The following is a 20,421-nucleotide window of genomic DNA, read 5'->3' as shown; positions in this document are numbered from 1 at the left end:
GCCGCCGCTCCGCCGGGCCCCCGGGTAGGTGTGTCAGCGGGCTCTGACCGTACACCCCACCGCCCCCGCCGACTCGAGGACTTCCATACCTTCATGTGGCGGGACCTCTGGGCTCGGAAGCCGTCGATGAGGGCGCGAACCCTCTTGGAGAAGGGGTTCTCCAGGACGGGGAGCGAGCTCTGCGACAGAAAACCAGCCACGGGTTAATCCCCTTTTCTACCGCCCCGGATACGCTATCGGAACGATCGCAGATGGAAGTGGGGCGAGATGGGACAGATGGTCCGTGGCGTCGCTGTGGGCCGGACACTACCCGACAGCATACGGCAACGACAACATTGTCCTGCATCCCCCCTTCCTGCAACCTTAAGCCTCGTCCTTCCGGAGGGTGAGGCGGTATACTGCAAGCAGCAGACTACTTGAAATGGACCCCACCAGGCTAGGGCTCAAAAACAGCTTGGGCGCTGGGCAGGGGGACAGATCTCTCCTTCACTTCCCAATCAATCAATCGTATTTATTGAGCGCTTACTGTGCGCAGAGCACTGTATACCAGTCACACTCAAATGGTGAAATGTGGAGGCCAGCTTTGGAGTCCTACAGATCACTCCCTTCACAAAGAGCGGGAGGCTCAATCGGGTGATTCACTGTCCTTCTCACTCTCCTTCTCTCTCCCCTGCTCCTGTGCTGGGCAGATAAATGAGCCCTTGGGCCCGCCTTGGGACCCTTTAGCTCCAACCTTGCCACTGCGCCAGGCCTGGGGGCTTCCCCTCCCACTCCCCAACCCTAAATCCGTCCTCCTGCCCCCTCCCTCACCAGGCCGCTGCTGATCTGGCCAAAGGAGGGGACGCTGAAGAGGCTCTGGACCACACTCTGCTGCACGTTGGCCCCCACCCAGATGAAGAGGTTGAGCCCATTCTCCAGAAGATACACATCTCCCTTGCACAAACGCTCTTCGGATGCTCGGACGGCAGGGGGTTCGGCTTCGCTCTCCAAGGATATCTTCATCTGAGGGGAAGGAAGAGAGCTCAGGGGGGCAGTCGGGTTGCCAGGGCCACCAAATGGCACATCGTCCATCCATCCTTCCTTCCTTCCCCTCAGGCCAGGGAACCCAAGAATGCCAAAACCTAGTCCCCAGCCAATCCCCTCCGGTCTGGGCTCTGAGTGCCCACCCTCTGATCTGCTCAGGTCTGAGCCCGCCGCGGCTCCCGGGAGGAGCGACCTGCCTTCCCACTCGTCTCACCAGCGGTAGGAGCCGAGGGTAGAAGAAGACGTTGGTCTCGGCCACGTCCATCGAAGTGACCAGTTGCCGGACGTAGGCCCGGTCGTCAGTGGTGAGCTCAGCCCCAGGCTGCAGGACGTCACTTTTCAGGACGCAGTTCAGGTAAACGGGGAGCAGCTTCATGCACTCGGGGAGGATGAGCTGAAGATAAAGACGGAGGTGAGGTACGGGCAAGGACAGGGATGAGCTTCTGAGAGAGAATCCGGAGGGAGAGAGGTGTCCGGGGGAGGAGATTAAGCGGATGAGTCCCTGGGAAGGGAGAACCCTGTGGGAAGCTGAAGTAGGGCCACGGCTGGGGTATCAACCGGTGCTCAAAAGAGTGCTTGGCACAGAGTAAGCGCTTAACAAATACCATCACTATTATTATTGTTATATCTCCCCTTAGTCCATTCCACGCCCCCAGAGCCCAAGAGATGGGAAACATCTCACTGGGAAAAGGAAGAAAGGAGAAGCTCCCTGGAGGGGTAGTCCCGAAACCCTCTCTGGACTCTGACCACCCCCCACCCGCCAAGCCCACGCGTCTTACCTGTCCAGCAGAGGAAGGGCTGGCGCAGTTTTTGCGATAGCAGGCCAAGATCTGGGCACACTGACTGATGAGGGAGTCCCGCACAGTTTTCACAGGGCTAAAAAGCACCCCCCGGTATGCTGGGGGGAAGACATTCATAGCACAGGTTCACCACTTACACCAGATCTAAAGCTCTCATCATCATCATCATCAATCGTATTTATTGAGCGCTTACTGTGTGCACAGCACTGTACTATGCGCTTGGGAAGTGCAAGTTGGCAACATATAGAGACAGTCCCTACCCAACAGTGGGCTCACAGTCAAAAAGGGGGAGACAGAGAACAAAACCAAACATACTAACAAAATAAAATAAATAGAATAGATATGTACAAGTAAAATAAATCAATAAATAGAGTAATAAATATGTACAAACATCTATACATATATACAGGTGCTGTAGGGAAGGGAAGGAGGTAAGATGGGGGGATGGAGATGGGGACGAGGGGGAGAGGAAGGAAGGGGCTCAGTCTGGGAAGGCCTCCTGGAGGAGGTGAGCTCTCAGTAGGGCCTTGAAGGGAGGAAGAGGGCTAGCTTGGCAGATGGGCAGAGGGAGGCCATTCCAGGCCCGGGGGATGATGTGGGCCGGGGGTCGATGGCGGGACAGGCGAGAACGAGGCCTAACGGTGAGGAGATTAGTGGCAGAGGAGCGGAGGGTGCGGGCTGGGCTGGAGAAGGACAGAAGGGAGGGGAGGTAGGAGGGGGCAAGGGGATGGACAGCCTTGAAGCCCAGGGTAAGGAGTTTCTCTAAAGCTCTCATCCTATCCAGTCTGGACTATTGCATCAGCCTCCTCTCTGATCTCCCATCCTCGTGTCTCTCCCCACTTCAACGCATACTTCACGCCGCTGCCCCGATTGTCTTTGTCCAGAAACGCTCTGGGCATGTTACTCCCCTCCTCAAAAATCTCCAGTGGCTACCAATCAATCTGCGCACCAGGCAGAAACTCCTCCCCCTGGGCTTCCAGGCTGTCCATCCCCTTGCCCCCTCCTACCTCCCCTCCCTTCTCTCTTTCTCCAGCCCAGCCCGCACCCTCCGCTCCTCCGCCGCTAATCTCCTCACCGTTAGGCCTCGTTCTCACCTGTCCCGCCGTCGACCCCCGGGCCCACGTCCTCCCCCGGGCCTGGAATGCCCTCCCTCCGCACATCCGCCAAGCTAGCTCTCTTCCTCCCTTCAAGGCCCTACTGAGAGCTCACCTCCTCCAGGAGGCCTTCCCACACTGAGCCCCCTCCTTCCTCTCCCCCTCGTTCCCCTCTCCATACCCCCCGGCTTACCTCCTTCCCTTCCCCACAGCACCTGTATATATGTATATATGTTTGTACATATTTATTACTCTATTTAACTTGTACATATCTATTCTATTTATTTTATTTTGTTAATATGTTTGGTTTTGTTCTCTGTCTCCCTCTTCTAGACTGTGAACCCACTGTTGGGTAGGGACTGTCTCTATATGTTGCCAACTTGTACTTCCCAAGCACTTAGTACAGTGCTCTGCACACAGTAAGCGCTAAATAAATACGATTGATTGATTGATAAGGGGCGCTCTCCTCCCAAGGGAGGACCACAGCACCTGTATATATGTATATATGTTTGTACATATTTATTACTGTATTTATTTATTTATTTTACTTGTACATATCTATTCTATTTATTTTATTTTGTTAATATGTTTGGTTTTGTTCTCTGTCTCCCTCTTCTAGACTGTGAGCCCACTGTTGGGTAGGGACTGTCTCTATATGTTGCCAACTTGTACTTCCCAAGCACTTAGTACAGTGCTCTGCACACAGTAAGCACTCAATAAATATGATTGATTGATAAGGGGCGCTCTCCTCCCAAGGGAGGACTAGCCTTCCCAGACAGAGCCCCCGCCACCTTTTTCTTCTCCTCCTTCTCCTCCCCGTCGTCCCCCTCCCTCCCTCTGCCCTCTCCCCTTTCCCTCCCCACAGCACTTGTATATATTTGTACATATTTATTACTCTATTGTACTTGTACATATTTACTCTATTCTATTAATGATGTGTCGATAGCTATAATTCTATTTATTCTGATGGCACTGACACCTATCTACTTGTTTTGTTGTCTGTCTCCCCCTTCTAGACTGTGAGCCAGTTGTTGGGTAGGGACCGTCTCTATGTGTTCCCGATTTGTACTTCCCAAGCGCTCAGTACACTGCTCTGCACTCAGGAAGCACTCAATAAATAGGATTGAATGAGTGAATGAATGAATTGGCTTTGGTTCTATCGTTGTCATCCCCAACGCTTTTGTTTTACCAATTTATGACCTCTTGCCTCCTCTAGTCTGTGAGTTCCACAAGGACAAGGAATCGTGTCTCGCGCTTCTGTATGCGACTCAAGGGTCTAGTACAGTGCTCTGCCCACAGTAAGCCCTCCATATGGTTAATCGTGATTATTATTGAATTTGTTAAGCGCTCCTTGGGTGTCATGCGCTATTCTACGCACTGGGGCAGATACTAGTTAATCACGTAGGTCACAGTCCCTGTCCCACTGGGGGCTCCCGAGTCTAATTCGGAGGGTGAACGGGCACTGAATCCCCGTATTACAGATGAGGAAACTGAGGCCCAGAGAAGTGAAGTGACTTGCCCAAGGTCACACGGCAGACACTGGCCCCGTCTCCCCGTGGGCACGTGGCTGTTGGATCTCCCAGCAGAGATCAGGGTCGGCCGGCCCCGCCCGGGCTTCCGTCGGCTTCCTCGTCCCCACTCACCGAGCTTGGCCAGATAGTTGATGAGTGTGTCAGTCTCGCAGTTGCGATAGAGGTCAGCCAACTGGGTGCAGCAGTTGAGAGACAGGTTGTGGATGCGAAGGCGTCGCTGGCCCCCGCAACTGGTGTACAGAAGAGCACACTGGAGGGAGAGAGGGCCAGGGCAGCCGTCACGGGGTGGCACTCCGCCGCCTGTCCCACGTCACCGCTTCAGCCCGATCCTTCCTTTTGAACCCGGGGCCCCCAGGCCTCCACAGCCCTCGCGTCCACCCCGACGGCCCACTGGGAGGACCGTCCTTAGCTTCCCACCTGGATGAGCGCCCCGCTGTCCTCGCTCAGCTTGTCATCGTGCTTGAACTCCACAGTGATCGTCTTATCGCCATCCAGCCCGGCCAGCTCGACGTCCGTCGTGTTGCTCATGCAGAACGCCCCGAAGAAATCCGTCGCCCGGATCCCTGGGGCCACAGACGCGCCGATAAGGTGGCGGCCGGGGACGGGGGGGGGGGGGCCTGCACCGCCCCGTCCTTCAACTCCCCTTCCCCCGGAGCCCGACTGACCGGTGCTAGTCCGGACCCTCATGACAGCATCAAAGCCAACGTCCTTCTGCACATCCCTACGAAGGTCGCTCAGGAACCTCTCCTGGTCGTTCTCAACCTAAAGACCGGACGGAGGGTCAGGGCACCCCCGTCCCCAACTCCGACTGCAGCCTCCTCGAACGCCAACGGTCTCCCCCGGTGTCATCATCATCATCATCAATCGTATTTATTGAGCGCTTACTATGTGCAGAGCACTGTACTAAGCGCTTGGGAAGTACAAATTGGCAACATATAGAGACGCTTTCCCACCCATCCCCAGATAGCCCTGCCCTTCCTCTAGGCTGTGGGCGCCCGCTTGGAACCGCCCTCCACCCTCCCACCCAACACGCCTCTACTTTCTACGCTCGGGCTCCTACTCGGCTACAACCGTCCCCCCCCCGGCCCCCCATCCACCTTTCTCCCCTCTGGCCAACAGGCAGCACAGCCGAGCGTGCAAGCTCCCGTACCTGGAAGCAAGCATATTTGTAGACGGAGCCACCCGTGTGGTAGGGGACCACGCCCAGAGTAGCCACATCCACATACTGGTTGGGAAAGAGGAAGAGGTCCACACAGCATCCCTGGGCCACACACTCCTTGGCCAGTCCCTGGTACATGTGGGTCTGAGGTTGAAACAGAGTCTGGGAGCGGGGAAAGTGGAGGGGAACGGAGGGTGGAGATTAGAGGCGGGAAGCTCAGAGTGCCCCTTTGTCGACTCCACAAAAACCACCTCAGGCCCTCATGACTTCCCACTCCCAGCCGGGTCCTTGGCCTCCGGCTGGCCCAACCCACTCTGTTCCCCAAAGGGCACCTTTTCTTTGTCAGTGTTGATCAGTTTCCTGTCATCCCTGTTCTTGAGCTTCCCTGGGGCCTCGGCGATGGGCAGAGACGTGTGGAAAAGGAACAGCTTCCCGGCACACTCAGCGGCCTAGGGAAGCAAGGGGACAACACACTGTCGGGGAACGAACTCCTCCAGCCCCTTCAGCTCCCCGTGCTCTCCATCTCCCCAGTCGTAAGCTCAGAAACCAGCTCCGAGGCCCTTCGAGTTCAGTTACCCACTTTACTGTCAGGCTGCCTAGGTGGAAGGTGGTTTACATGACATTCAAATCCCCAAGGCTCAGAGGATCTGGGCCAAGGTACTTAGTCTCCTCTCAGTCCCGGTCTCTCCCCTAAGCTCCCCCGGAGTCAGAACCCACCTTCAGGGCTTCCATTCCAGCCTGGATCACTGGAGCAAACACTGTCTCCGTTTCCCTTGTGTCCGCAAACATCTCTGGTATCTGGTCCAACAAACTGAAAATTCACAAGGCAAGGGATCGCAAACACATCCAGCTGGTACCACCTGTTGCCAGAACGACGGTCTGCGTCCGTGCCATGGTAGTATTCCTACAAGAGGCGCCTCAACGGCGGCTGACTGACACCCCCGGCCCAAGTCAACCCACCCTCGGGCTCCTCAGCCAGGCCCACGGGTTTACTCAGATCCAGTTTGGCGCTCACCATGGCAACCCCATGCCCTCCCGCTGCCCGATCTCTCAGTTTCTTCTCCATTCACTCCAGGCCCAGCCACTTGTTCCCCTTTGTCCAACATTCCCATCCCCCCTCTCCCCGAGCAGATATCCCGGCCTCCACTCAATCCGACACAGGGGCCAGCGCAGCCGAGCCCAGGGCCCAAGCTACCATCCCTACCCGATTCCAAAGCCCCTTCCTTCTGGGTCCTGTCGTCTTGGCCCCATTCCGTGTTTGGTTATCCCAAAGCCACGTGGCTTCTGCCCCAGCACTTTACCCCTTAATCCAGTTTCAGATTCTCTGGGCAGCGGCTCCAGCGCCGCCCCCCACTTACCTGTTGATGACGGCCCTAGACTCGTTGACGTTGACGAGGAAGCCGTCTAGCAGCGGCACGAACATGTCGGCCACGTCGGACACCACCATCATCTGTGGCTGGGCCAGTGAACTCTTCACATTGTAGAAGTGCAGGACCTTGTTGTAGGTGACAAACCCCACGCGGACGGCCGACTCCTCCACCCCGCCTTCCCTGAAACACCCACCGACCCGTCACCCTGTGGCCGGGGACTCCGCACCCTCCCACCCGCCGATGCCCTGCGATCTCTGCAGTCCCCACAGCGAAGGGCACGTCAAACTCTGCCACCCCAAGATCGGGAGGCCTGCACGGCCCATTATTCCAGGGGAAGGAGCCCGGGGAAGAGAAGGACGAAGCTATGTGTTGGGTCGGGGGGAGCAGGGGAGGGAGGGTAGGGGTGGGCTACTAGGAGGAGGGTCTGGGAGCTGGCTTGCTGCTCACCTGGGCAGGAAATCAAGTAGCAGTTTGAGCTCTTCACAGATAAGCCTGACCAAGCCGCTCTTGATGGCATTATAGGAGACATCAATCATAAAGATGAATGCAGGGGGACTGGGGAACTTGTTGTTCTGGAAAGAGAAAAGAGAAATTCAGGGAGACGAGGAGGGTCTTATAGGCCTAGATTGAGAGCTCTTGAGCACTAAGGTCTTTGTGTTAATTCACTCTATGTAGTGTCCAAAGCAATGCCATGTTAGGGGCTTCTGGATGAGGATGACTACGATCAGTGACAGACAGGCAGGCAGACAGACACGTACCCTCCCCTCACAACCCAAGCACAGGAAGAAAGAAACTGTATGGCGTAAAGGAAGGGGGCTGGGGGCTGGGTTCACTGCAGCGTTCGCTCTGCCCCTCCCTCCGCTCCGACCCCTCAACAACCCCCCCTTTTCCGCCCCACCCCTAAGTCGTGACCCATGACCTCACCTTGCAGTAATCCACTGTTGCCAGGAACTCGTAGGAGCCCAGGGAGAGCTCAGGTCGGTCATAGTAGTCCACGCGCTTGCCGGTGTGATCCAGATGCTGAAAGTACTGGGGAGGCACTGGGATGGAGACGGGGGACAGCAGGTTACTCGCTGGCCTTGCGAGACTGGTCAAGCGACAGCCTGTGTCCTGTCACATGCTGTTCTAAGTTCTTACTTTTTAGGAAAAAGCATGGCCTAGTGAAAAGACCCCGGACCTGGGAAGTCACAGGACCTATGTTCTCATCCCGTCTCTGCCCCTTACCTGCTGCGTGACCTTGGGCGAGCCACCCAACATCTCTGTGCCTCAGTTCCCTCATCTGCAAAATGGGGATTTTATACCTGTTCTCCCTCCTACTTAGAATTTGAATCCCAAGCAGGATCTGATTACCTTGTACTACTTCAGGGCTTAGTACAGTGCCTGGCATATATGAAGCGCTTAAAAAACACCACGTAGGGACTGTCTCTATATGTTGCCAACTTGTACTTCCCAAGCAGCATGGCTCAGTGGAAAGAGCCCGGGCTTTGGAGTCAGGGGTCATGGGTTCGAATCCCGGCTCCGCCACACGTCTGCTGTGTGACCTTGGGCAAGTCACTTAACTTCTCTGAGCCTCAGTTCCCTCATCTGTAAAATGGGGATTAAGACTGTGAGCCCCACGTGGGACAACTTGATCAGCTTGCATCTCCCCCCCCCCCCAGCGCTTAGAACAGTGCTCTGCACATAGTAAGCGCTTAACAAATGCCATCATTAAGTATTAAGCGCTTAGTACAGTGCTCTGCACACAGTAAGTGCTCAATAAATACGATTGACTGATTATTATTACCCTCACCCAAAGCAGACCAGGCTGCCTCCGCTTCCCTTTCTCATTCAATTGTATTTATCGAGCGCTTACTTTTTAGACTGTGAGCCCACTGTTGGGTAGGGACTGTCTCTATATGTTGCCAATTTGTACTTCCCAAGCGCTTAGTACAGTGCTCTGCACACAGTAAGCGCTCAATAAATACGATTGATTGATTGATTGATTGTGTGCAGCAGAGCACTGTACTAAACACTCCCATCCAACCACACCGCGAGCCTCGCCAAGCCAACTGCTGCAGCAGCTGTGGGAACGATGGAGGAGAGAGAGAGTCCCTCCCCATCCCCTCGCCCTCCCTTCCCGCCGCCGCCGCACTGACCCTCGCTGACGCAGCTGCAGAAGCAGCACTGGAAGCGGCGCCCGCCCTCGATGAACTGCATGAAGGGGCACATGTAGGCCTTGCAGCGATTACAGCGCACAGGACCCGATTCCCCGTGGTCCACCACATAAGGAGGAGCCTGGGGAGAGAAGACAACCGCCCCTCGCAAACGAGAACCCCTCCGGAGCCCACGGCGAAAGCCGATCCCTGGGGGGGGGGGGATCGCCAGGCGGGACCGGCTGGAGCCGCCTTGGGAGCGGGGCTGGGATTCACCGAATTCCAGGTTAGGTTTCACCCTGTGACCCTCCATCCCCAGCCACCCAAAGCTCCCGCGGCTGACGTGTGGGAACAGGTGAGGGGCTCAGCCTACAGCTCCAGGCTGCTAACTTCTGTCTGTCTGCCTGTCTGTCTGACAGGCTTGCACTTTTAGTAAAGAGGATGCAGAACTTAGATGCAGGCCCAAGAGTCAGGTGACTATGTGAAGCGGAGTTCATCATCATCATCATCATCATCAATCGTATTTATTGAGCGCTTACTATGTGCAGAGCACTGCACTAAGCGCTTGGGAAGTACAAATTGGCAACATATAGAGACAGTCCCTACCCAACAGTGGGCTCACAGTCTAAAAGGGGGAGACAGAGAACAAAACCAAACATACTAACAAAATAAAATAGAGTTCAGAGTGCCTTCCCAGAATTCACTTCCGAGACGCCCCCACGGGAAAGAAGCCCCCTGCTAGACTGTGAGCCCGCCGTGGGGTACGGACCGTCTCTATACGTTGCCAACTTGTACTTCCCAAGCGCTTACTGCAGCGCTCTGCACACAGTAAGCGCTCAATAAATACGACTGAATGAAAGACAGGGCAGAGAGGGGGCCTGGGACTTGACTTCCTCCCTGTTTCTTGTTCCCCATGGCTACTTGAAGCAAGAGTCTTTCTGTGATTTCGGCGCCCAGCTGAAGCAGCACAGGAAGGAAAGAGCAGCTGTGAACGGCTGGGGGGTTGGACGGCGAGTGGCCTAGCCACCGTGCAGAGACCCCACAATGGAGCAAGAAGAAGGGCTACTTTCCTGCCTCTCAATCCAGCAAGTGGGTTCAGTTCCAGGCCAGCTGAGTCCTGCAATAAGACTGACCCTAAGACAGGGTTATGGTCCAATATGGTCTTCCTGGGGCCATCCAGGCTTGGTGCTTAGAGCTGACCTGTCCCTTCCGACTGACCGGGCCCCCTGGAAGGGCTACTGTGGAACTGAGCAGGCCCCTTTGGGGCCCTGCGCCAGCTCTGAGGGAAAGTTGAGGGGACGGAATGAATGGTTAAGTGGGCAAGTCACTTAACTTCTCTGTGCCTCAGTTTTGCCTCAGTGCCCCATCTGTAAAATGGGGATTACAACTGTGAGCCCCACGTGGGACAACCTGATCACCCTGGATCTACTCCAATGCTTAGAACAGGGCTTGGCACATAGCATTCAACAAATATTATTATTATTAATAATAATAATGGCTGTTCATCTCGTTCTGTTTCCTTCCATTTGGGGCTTCTTGCAGAAATTGGGGCAGCTTCTCAGACTGACAGGGCCAATGGGCGCTCAATAGATCCAATGGACTGAACGCCCCTGCTCGTCCCCATGAGGATCTTCAACCACGGACGCTGGTCGTGATCACGGCCACCACCGAACCCACTAACGGTCAATCCTAAAAGCCCCACGCCACCGGGCTACCAGCCCCGCTCTCCGCGCCCAGGACTCCTGGGCTTACCTCTTCGGCAGGCAGTGTGGCTAGGGGTTTGATGACAGCGGCCAGGGGCACCTGGGACTGCTTGGCCATGTCGGAAGTGCAGGGGATGTTGTAGGACGTGCACCGGATGTAGCGAGGACTTGCGTTTCCTGAGTTGGGAAGGGAGGAGGACGAGGAACAACAGGGGAGGGGAGAAAGATGCTACAGTTAAGTCAGATGGTTAACCATCCAAACGCGGCTTCGGAGAAGAGGGCAACTCAGGGCCGAGGTAACGCTCAGGGGACTAACAATCAATGCTTCGGAGGCATACGTCAGCTCAACGGGTCGGGTGCCGGGCTGGTTGGGAATGGCCCTTCAACCCACTGGCCTTCCTCGGAAATCTGGGGAACATGGAGAGGATCCATTTCGGCCCCTAAGGGCCCGGTGGCAGAACTCCATTCACCTTGATCTTTGACCAGGAAGTTGGTGGTGACGAGGGGTGGGACTTGGCCTCGTGCTCCCGTGACGAACGGCTCCGACCCCCTGTTGTTTCTGTCATCTTCGATGACCTGAATCTGGAGGAGAGAGGGAGAGCGAGCCAGGTGAGAAGGGGCTGGAGGTAGGGAGTAGGTGTGAGCAGACGTAAAGGAGGAGAAAAAAGGAGGGGGTGAGGGAAAGGGGTGAGGCAGAGTAACGAGCCTCTGCCCAGGGAGGCTGAGGACGGGAAGGGTAGAATGGCAGCACAACCAGATGGGACAGATGAGAGCCTTCTCCTCCTCCCCATCCCCGCCCCCCACCCCCGCCCTACCTCCTTCCCCTCCCCACAGCACCTGTATATATGTTTATACAGATTTATTACTCTGTTTTACTTGTACATATTTACTATTCTATTTATTTTAATGATGTGCATTTAGCTTTAATTCTATTTATTCTGACGACTTGACACCTGTCCACATGTTTTGTTGTCTGTCTCCCCCTTCTAGACTGTGAGCCCCTTGTTGGGTCGGGACCGTCTCCATATGTCGCCAACTTGTACTTCCCAAGCACTTGGTACAGTGCTCTGCACACAGTAAGCGCTCAGTAAATACGACAATGAATGAATGAATGAACTGAGCTCAGGGTGAGCTCCCCTCATCAGGACCCCGAGCCGATCTGGAGTCCCCCACGGGTCACCGTCGTTTCGCATTTCCCAGCGTGGGCTGCCTCGGGTCGACCTCCCGCCCCCAACCCGTAGGGGCTCGTGCCCAGGCCCCGGAGGTGGCAGACTCTCCTGCCTAATCAGTGCAAGGGCTGAGACACCTGGCTCAGGAGATGGCACTTAGATGGTGGAGAGGGGAACAGAGCTTGGCCAGGTGGGCCGTGAACCCCCAGCCCACCCCAAGGCCCTCCCGGGTGCTGTGGATTCTAAGGCAGCCCCACCAACCCTCTAATCAGCCAGCATGCCCGGTGTGCTTCCCTCCCCACAATCTCTTCCCTCTGAAGCTCCTCTCCCCTTCCCAGGTGCACTCTCAAACAGAATCAAGTAACAGGGTGGCTGACAAGGAGACCTGAGCTGAGTCTACCTGCGGGCAACTCTACACAAACATGGGGGAGGTGACAAGGTGTGGGAGGAGAGGGTAGGGAGTGGACTAAAATGACACTGGGGCGCGGGATAGGGAAAGAGCAGATACCGGCCTGTGCTGTGACTATGGGGAGAAGCTGCACCCTTATCATCCCCTCCCTAAGTCGACCACAATTCAGGCCTCCCTCCGTCCCTGCCTCCAAGACCACACAGCTCCCAGGAGGGTGAGGATGCAGAAATTCCTCTCCAGGTAGGAATCCGAGGCCACGGGGAAAACGTCAGCAGCCCAGCAGGCGAACGGGGCGGCGGTCGTTCCCTACTCATCTCCCCCGTATCTTTTTGAGGATCAGTGACTGGTGGAATGAGAGATGGCTTTCTGCCTTGAGGACCAAAGTGGCACTCCAGGTCAAGGACCCATTCGCCCAGTACGTTTTGAGGCCAGGATGAGCGGGGACGACATGGCAGTGAACTCCGAATTGTCCCCTGGGAAGAGAAAGTTGGGCTTCTTTGCAAAAAACGGAAGGAAAATCCCAGTCTCTTGGAATATCAGAGGGTTGGAATGGCAGCTGCACTTCCTACCCCTACGTCGGTCCCCACCGCATCACCCTCAGTCAAGGGCCGGGGGAGAGTACCTGAGACCGACTCAACCAGGACAGGACACTGTACATCAGTCCATCGTTGAGGGCTTACTGTGTGCAGGGCACTGTACCCAGTGCTTGGGGGAGTACGGTAGAGTGAGTGGACACGATCCCTGTCCTTGAGGAGCTTGGGCTGTGAGCGTACGAGAATTTGTGTCCAAATAGAAAAAAGACCCTATAGCGTTTGTCCTGGCCTCAGGGATCTGTAGCTCCGGACATGCGTAACACTGCTGGAGCCTCGAGGAGGGCTGGAAAGGCTGAATGCATTTGTCTGGCCAAGTTGCACCTTCTGAATGCAGACACCTTGGGTGCCCGTCCACACACCTGCTGCCAACTGTGAACACCGAAGAGAACTTCATTTATTGGGGTCAAGCTTCCTCCACAGCTGGCTCGGCCCAGGGAGGGAAAAGCAGGGGAAGGGGAAGCCAGAAGAGGCCTCTCCTACGGATGCCGGGCCAGGGGGTCTCTCGCTTTCCGCTAGGCCTCACGTCACAGGGTGGGATGTGCTTTAGTTCTCAGCGCCCCAAGACGTGGGCATCACTCTTGCTACTGCAGTTGGTGGTCGGGGAGAAGCAGGGAGACAAGGGATGATGAAGTGGAACTTAAGTCACAGGCATGCAGGGGAGAACCAACACGGGATGACAGACGTGCACGCACACACACACACACGCAGATTCATCCCCTTCGCCCTCCCCACCCCCGCACTTACTGGGCTAGGAATTGCATCAGGATCTATTCTGTGCCTGGTTTTCTGCTGAGGTGGCAGCTCATTGAGTTGCTTTTTAAAGTTTTAAAATAAAAGGCAGTATTGTGCCACAGGGAGAGAAACAAAAGAGAGACACAGAGAGAAAGAGAGAGAACAGTAAAACAAGCCGCAGATGTTACTCCTCTCTTGTCCGAACTGCACAGACTGAGTTAGAACACACACATCTAGAGCAAACGCATCAAGTTCAAGCCTCGTGGATGCCCACGGCTCCGAAGTCCTGAATACGCCGTGGCTGCTACCCTCCCCCGCGCCATGGTTTCCCGGGTTCCGTCTGAAGGTATGGAAGGGTCAAAGATGAAGGAGGGGAAGTTGCCTACTGATAACGGTGGTATCTGGCAAGCACTTACTATGTGCCAAATACTGTAGTAAGCGCTGGGGTGGACACAAGATAATCTGATCGGACACAGTCCTTGCCCAACCTGGGGCACACAGTCTAAGTAGGTGGGACCCTACCTTACTAACAAGGTACCCTCAGGAGGGTCAACTCTTTGTACCCTCATCACCCGACAGCTGGCATCTGAGATGAACATGAGGCCACCCATATTCTAGCCAGCCTCTCATCTCTTAAGTAGCTGAAAGAAGCACCCAAAAGTGAGCATTCAATATTCACCAACAGGAAGACTCTATGCCCACGGAAGGATGATAAAGCAGGAGTGGGCTTAGGGGTGGCGAGAGGGGAAATGGCTCCAATCTTGAGCAGCTCCAGGCCATCCTTGGTCTGGGGGACCTCGGGATTCGGGTCACTCTGGAGTGGGCTTGAGGTCACCCAGGGATTCCGCACCCTGAATGCCCAGACATCCCAAAAGGCGAGCAACCCCCTCAGTCGGAGGAAGTCAAGCAACCCTAGTGGAAAACGCTAAGGGTTTTAGGAGTCAGAGAACCCGTGTTCCTTCCCCGGCACTGCCTCTCGCCTGCTGTGTGATTCTCGACAAGTAACTCTAGGTCTCACCTGCCTCATCTGAAACCCGGAGATAACAATCTATCTCTTCTCAACCTCACGGGATGATGTGAAGACCACATAAGTAAAAATGCTTTAGAAAAGCAAAAAAAAGGATATATTAAATTTAAGGAATTCTCCTTACTAAAAATAATTGCAGAGGGGGAGAGGAAAATACATCTCGCAATATTTTCTCTGCTGAAAGAGAAAGGAAAAGAGAAAGGAAGGGAAAGGGCACCCCGATCACCCTCGTTTCACTCATTCGTGGTAGTGACAATATCGCCCCATGAGCATGACCACAAAAATGAAAGTCTGGGCCCACTGGTGACCAAGCTGCTTCCCTCACATAATCATAATAATGGCATTTACTAAGTGCTTACCATGTGCAAAGCACTGTTCTAAGCGCTGGGGAGGTTACAAGGTGATCAGGTTATCCCACAGGGGGCTCACAGCCTTAATCCCCGTTTTACAGATGAGGTCACTGAGGCCCAGAGAAGTGAAGTGACTTGCCCAAAGTCACACAGCTGACAACTGGCAGAGCCGGAATTTGAACCCATGACCTCTGACTCCAAAGCCCGGGCTCTTTCCACTGAGCCACGCTGCTTCTCACATCTCCCCTCCCCAGCCTCCAACACGCTGCACGGGCCCAGGGACCCGAGTTCTCTTGCCACAGAAGCAACAACAACCCCCCACTGCTGAGGGAAGGGCTCTGTCCAGCCGGATGAAAGGCAGGGAAGATGGCAACAGCAACAAATTCAGCCTTTCATGTCCCAGCCAGGTGCTTTTCTGCCCGTCGGACTCTCGGCACCGACTCATCTCAGCCCGGCGGAGGCAGAGGTTCGTTTTCCCAAGGCGATTCGGCGGCATATCCGGGAATTTGCCGTGTAGCAGCTCCCCGCGTTAGAGAGCTGACTGTCTCCAAAGTCAGCATTTCTACACCCTCCACAAGGTGAGAACAGAGGCTCTTTGCGGCTGGGGATGCCCAAGTATGGATTCAAAGGGATTCCATAAGGCCTTACAGGAGCTCAGAACGCCTACCGGGCCCCTCCACCGTGTCGGAGGGAGATCCTCCACCCGGCACCGAACCAGTGACAGAACCCAGGAGAGCCCAACCACATCACAGCCCAGAGTCCAGAGACTGTTGTCATCCACTCTCACCGCCAACCTCGCTAGCACCACGGCGTTAAGACAGTGACCCGAGGCCCAGTCTACAGGACAACGGAGACAACAAACAGACCAACGGGATGGGCATTCCCCTCCCCACACCCGTCCTCAACTCTCACGCGCCCTTCAGAAGGGACTGAGACGTAAATTCACGGATGCGGATACGCAACACCTACAGGGCTGGGGATGGAATCGGGGTCCAGACGCTTTGGGGGAGGAGGCTGGGGTGGCCCTGGCTGACTTCCATAACTGGTGGTTCCAGGATAAGCTCCCGCGTAATTGGGCTGTGGACCTCGGGTCTGTCCAAAGGAGCCTGAAAGACAAAGATATAGGGATAATAATGTCATCCCAATACTGGACTCCCCTACAGATGGGGTGCTGAGGAGCGGCCGACTTCCTGTCACCATCCAAGGAGCACATCTGGCCAGTCAGCTGGGGAGGGTGCAAACTCACTTCCAATGATAACTCAGCAGTGAGACACAAACAGGAATGGATGGGGGGGACCCAGGGGTATTGAAAAAGGGTCCAAGCTGAACTGGAATTAGCCTGGGCCTCATTTCCAGGGGACATTTATAAGTATACGACGTGTTTTTGCACGTACAGGATTGTCCCTTGGGCAGCTGGGACTACAAATCCCAGCGATTGAGGGTGGCTACGCCCGAGCCCAGCAGTAGCAGCACCTCGCCCGCCCCTCGGAGATGAAGCACTAGCTACCCCCAATTCAGGCTCAGATGCCACTATTTGGGGCTCTACTCAGGCTGGTCACAGGACAGGTCCCAGGTGGGACAGGGATTTTCAGCCAATGCAGGTCTCTAACCGGCCCCTCTGCACTTTAGAGCCCCCATAGGGCGGGGGCCCAGGTTAGCCGGGCCAATTCTTGGAAGGCGCACTTATTACGAACCTGGCCTTTGCCAACCACTCTGTATAAAGCTGCACCCACCCTGCCCCCGGCCCCCAGCCCAGGCTCTCAGGACTACACTTGATTTACGTCAGGGCCCGGCCTGTTGTGCAGTAAGATCCTAGGGAAAGGCCTACCGTTCTGCTGCAGTGGATACCCTGGTTGGGAAGCATGCAGAGGAGGAAGAGAAGGAGGAGGTCCTTGAAGGCCAGTCATTAGAGGACCAGGAGGTGGAGCTTGGGGGGGAGGTGAGGACACGTGATTGGGCTGGCTCGCTGATGAGCCCCCGTAGGTCTGTCCGGGCAAGGGTGGCCCCTGCATCGCCGATGGTCTTGAGGCTCCCGGAGGCGGCTGGTTGTAGCTGGAGGCTTGCGGGGCAGCAAGTCGCTGGGCAGGCTGTGGCCCGGGATGCCCCTGAGCCAGGCCGGCGGGAGGCAATCCGTGGGTCAGGCCAGGAAGCGGAGCCTGGCTTGGGGGGTAGGAGGTGTACAAACTGGGTCCCGACGCTGGGAAACTTCCTGAGGTGGCAGGCAGAGTCGTTGGGGGTCCTAAAGAGCAAGAGAGACACCCGATGGCCTTGCAAAGGTGAAACACGGCCACCCGACCTCCTTGGCTGGCCTCCGCCTCCTCCCTTTCCGCTCAGAGGGGGCACGGGGTGGCGGCTTTGACCACTCCCCTTCTCACGGGCTCACTGGAGCACAGGAACGAGACATCCCAGCCTTCCCCGAGAGAGAGGGACAGCCGAGGGACAAGTCTCTAGCCAGTGACACTCACCGTAGGCCAGTCCTGGTTGAGGAAGGGCAGGGGCTGCCACATGGCCGATCTGCATTCCTGCCATCTGAGTGGTCAGCTGGGTGCTGGTTGGGGGAGGCCCATAGGGCTGGAATGCCATGGGGGTGGCCCCTGGGCCTGGCATGAATGGCTGAGAGGTGGGAGGCCTGGAGCGAGAGAAAAAGAGCACAAGCGTCACCGAGGAACCCAGAAGAGGTCAGAAAAAGGATCTAAACATACTCCACGTCCTCTCTTCTTCTACACTGCATTTGTGGAGGTTTGCCACAGCGCGGCACCCCTTGGTAATATCCTCCTCAGGTATATCTTGCCTCCTCCATTAGAGGGTAACTGACAAGTCTCGTAACTTACTCAGACAAGAAGGGGAAGGCCAGGATACGGACTGCAAGACTTAGAGGAAGGAGGCTGGCTTCTCAGCCATGAGATTTGGAGAGGGAGGTGAGGAAATAGCGGGGAAGGGAAGAGCTAGTTCTGCCTCAGAGACAAACAATAATTATTACGGTATTTGTCAGACACTGCCTAAGTGCTGGGGGAGATACGAGTTAATCGGGTTGGATGAAGTCCCTATCCCACATGGGGTTCACAGTCTAAGTAGGAGGGAGAACAGGGGGGCTCACCGCTCCCAACTCCACAGCACTTCTGTACATATCTTTAAATTATAGAAATTATTCACATTAATGTCCGTCTCCCCCTCTAGAATTTAAGCTCATTATGGGCAGAGAACGAGTCTGCTAATTGTGTTATACTGTACTCTCCCAAGCGTTTAGTGCAGTGCTTTGCACACAGCAAGTGCTTGATAAATAGGACAATGAATGAACGAATGCACAAAGTGTTCAATAAATACAACTGACTGATTGCCTCGTTCTCGCCTGTCCTGCCGTCGACCCCCGGCCCACGTCATCCCCCTGGCCTGGAATGGCCTCCCTCTGCCCATTCGCCAAGCTAGCTCTCTTCCTCCCTTCAAGGCCCTACTGAGAGCTCACCTCCTCCAGGAGGCCTTCCCACACTGAGCCCCCTCCTTCCTCTACCCCTCTCCTTCCCACATGCCTTACCCACTTCCCTTCCCCACAGCACCTGTACATATGTATATAATTGTACGTATTTATTACTCTATTTATTTTACTTGCACATATCCTATTTATTTTATTAATATGTTTTGTTTTGTTCTCTGTCTCCCCCGTCTAGACTGTGAGCCCACTGTTGGGTAGGGACCGTTCTCTATATGTTGCCAACTTGTACTTCCCAAGCGCTTAGTACAGTGCTCTGCACACAGTAAGCGCTCAATAAATACGATTGATTGATTGATTGACTGAACGAACAGACTCTGAATCCCCATTTTACAGATGGGGAAGCTGAGGCACACCAAAGTAAAGTGACTCGCCTAAGGTCACACAGCAGGCAAACGGCAGAGCCAGGATTAGACCACAGGTCTTCAGAATCCCAGGCCCGTGCTCTTTCCATTAGGCCATACTCCTTCCCAAATTAAGCATTCTGAGGGCAGGGAAAGCATACCACCACCTGCATATCTCAATATCCTATCAGCCCCAGTTTAACTTTAATAAACACTTTCAGTATTTTCCAAAGAACGACACTAAGCGGGGAATCCCAAACTTCCAACTAGTCCTTTTCCTACTTCAAAGAGGGAAGTCAAACAGATAAACTATCCTTTTCCCGAAAATCTCCAAGGGAGATTTCAAACGCATTCCAATGCCCTCAGTTGTGGCCCATCTCCTATGAATCAACAGTATAACAAGCACTTAATCTGTGCAGAGTCCAAACAGTTAGTAGAAATGATCCCTGCTGTCAAGGATCTAATAACAATAATAATGATAATCGTAGCATTTGTTAATCAATCAATCAATCGTATTTATTGAGCGCTCACTGTGTGCAGAGCACTGTACTAAGCGCTTGGGAAGTACAAGTTGGCAACATATAGAGACAGTCCCTACCCAACAGTGGGCTCACAGTCTAAAAGGGGGAGACAGAGAACAAAACCAAACATACAGGCACTGTACTAAGTGCCGGGGCGGATGCAAGCAAATCAGACTGGACACAGCTCCTGTCCTACATGCGGCTCACAGTCTTAATCCCCATTTTTACAGATGAGAGGACTGAGGCAGAGAAGGGAAGTGACTTGCCCAAGGCCACACAGGAGACAAGTGGCCGAGCCGGGACTAGAATCTGTGACCTTCTGACTTCCCAGGCCCGTGTTCTAGCCACTACGCCATGCTGCCAATCAAGTGGTGGGAGACAGACACTAAAATAAATAAGGGGAAGCAGGAGTATAAGGATAGGTGATGATGATGATAGTGGTATTTGTTAAGCGCTTACTATGCGCCAAGCACTGCTCTAAGCGCTGGGACAGATACAAGGTAATCAGGTTGCCCCACATGGGGCTCACAGTCTTAATCCTCAAGTGCTGCGGGTGGTGGGGGAGAGGGGATCAAGAGAGGATCTAAGTACCTTTTTTTTTTTTAAGGCATTTGTTAAGCACTTACTATATGCCAGGCACTGTGTACTAAGCACTGGGGTAGATACAAGCTAATCGGGTTAGATTCAATTCCTGCTCCGCATGGGGCTAACAGCCTTAACTCCCACTTTACAGATGAGGTAACTGAGGCCCAGATAAATGAAGTGACCCGCCCAAGGTCACGTGGCAGACAAGGTGGCGAAGTCAGGATTAGAACCCAGGCCCTTCTGACTCCGAGGCCCGGGCTCTATCTTCATCATCAATCGTATTTATTGAGCGCTTACTATGTGCAGAGCACTGTACTAAGCGCTTGGGAAGTACAAATTGGCAACATATAGAGACAGTCCCTACCCAACAGTGGGCTCACAGTTTAAAAGG

General features: G+C 54.7%; 1 protein-coding gene across 3 annotated transcripts in view; it reads right to left on the bottom strand.

Annotated features, from left to right (window-relative positions):
• The window catches only part of SEC24C (SEC24 homolog C, COPII coat complex component), a 52,218-nt gene that overhangs the window by 1,262 nt on the left and 30,535 nt on the right, over nt 1-20,421 (bottom strand). For 2 of the 3 annotated variants that reach the window (XM_038743807.1, XM_038743806.1), the window contains exons 4-23: nt 17,559-17,722; nt 16,922-17,332; nt 16,063-16,199; nt 13,729-13,797; nt 11,284-11,395; nt 10,863-10,990; nt 9,114-9,252; nt 7,903-8,018; nt 7,426-7,550; nt 6,967-7,158; nt 6,326-6,419; nt 5,941-6,057; nt 5,600-5,770; nt 5,115-5,211; nt 4,867-5,012; nt 4,561-4,699; nt 1,803-1,921; nt 1,238-1,417; nt 811-1,002; nt 90-179 (exon numbers count right to left, since the gene is read on the bottom strand). In XM_038743807.1, coding sequence (XP_038599735.1) covers nt 90-179; nt 811-1,002; nt 1,238-1,417; nt 1,803-1,921; nt 4,561-4,699; nt 4,867-5,012; nt 5,115-5,211; nt 5,600-5,770; nt 5,941-6,057; nt 6,326-6,419; nt 6,967-7,158; nt 7,426-7,550; nt 7,903-8,018; nt 9,114-9,252; nt 10,863-10,990; nt 11,284-11,395; nt 13,729-13,797; nt 16,063-16,199; nt 16,922-17,332; nt 17,559-17,722 — 2,938 coding nt within the window. The remainder of the gene's footprint in view (nt 1-89; nt 180-810; nt 1,003-1,237; nt 1,418-1,802; nt 1,922-4,560; nt 4,700-4,866; nt 5,013-5,114; nt 5,212-5,599; nt 5,771-5,940; nt 6,058-6,325; nt 6,420-6,966; nt 7,159-7,425; nt 7,551-7,902; nt 8,019-9,113; nt 9,253-10,862; nt 10,991-11,283; nt 11,396-13,728; nt 13,798-16,062; nt 16,200-16,921; nt 17,333-17,558; nt 17,723-20,421) is intronic. The other variant, XM_038743809.1, reaches the window with a different exon arrangement.

The sequence above is a fragment of the Tachyglossus aculeatus genome, chromosome 3 (assembly GCF_015852505.1).
Source record: "Tachyglossus aculeatus isolate mTacAcu1 chromosome 3, mTacAcu1.pri, whole genome shotgun sequence".
NCBI classification, from domain to species: domain Eukaryota; kingdom Metazoa; phylum Chordata; class Mammalia; order Monotremata; family Tachyglossidae; genus Tachyglossus; species Tachyglossus aculeatus.
The sequence above is the reverse complement of the archived record's forward strand: the minus strand, read 5'-3'. Positions and strand labels throughout refer to the sequence as shown.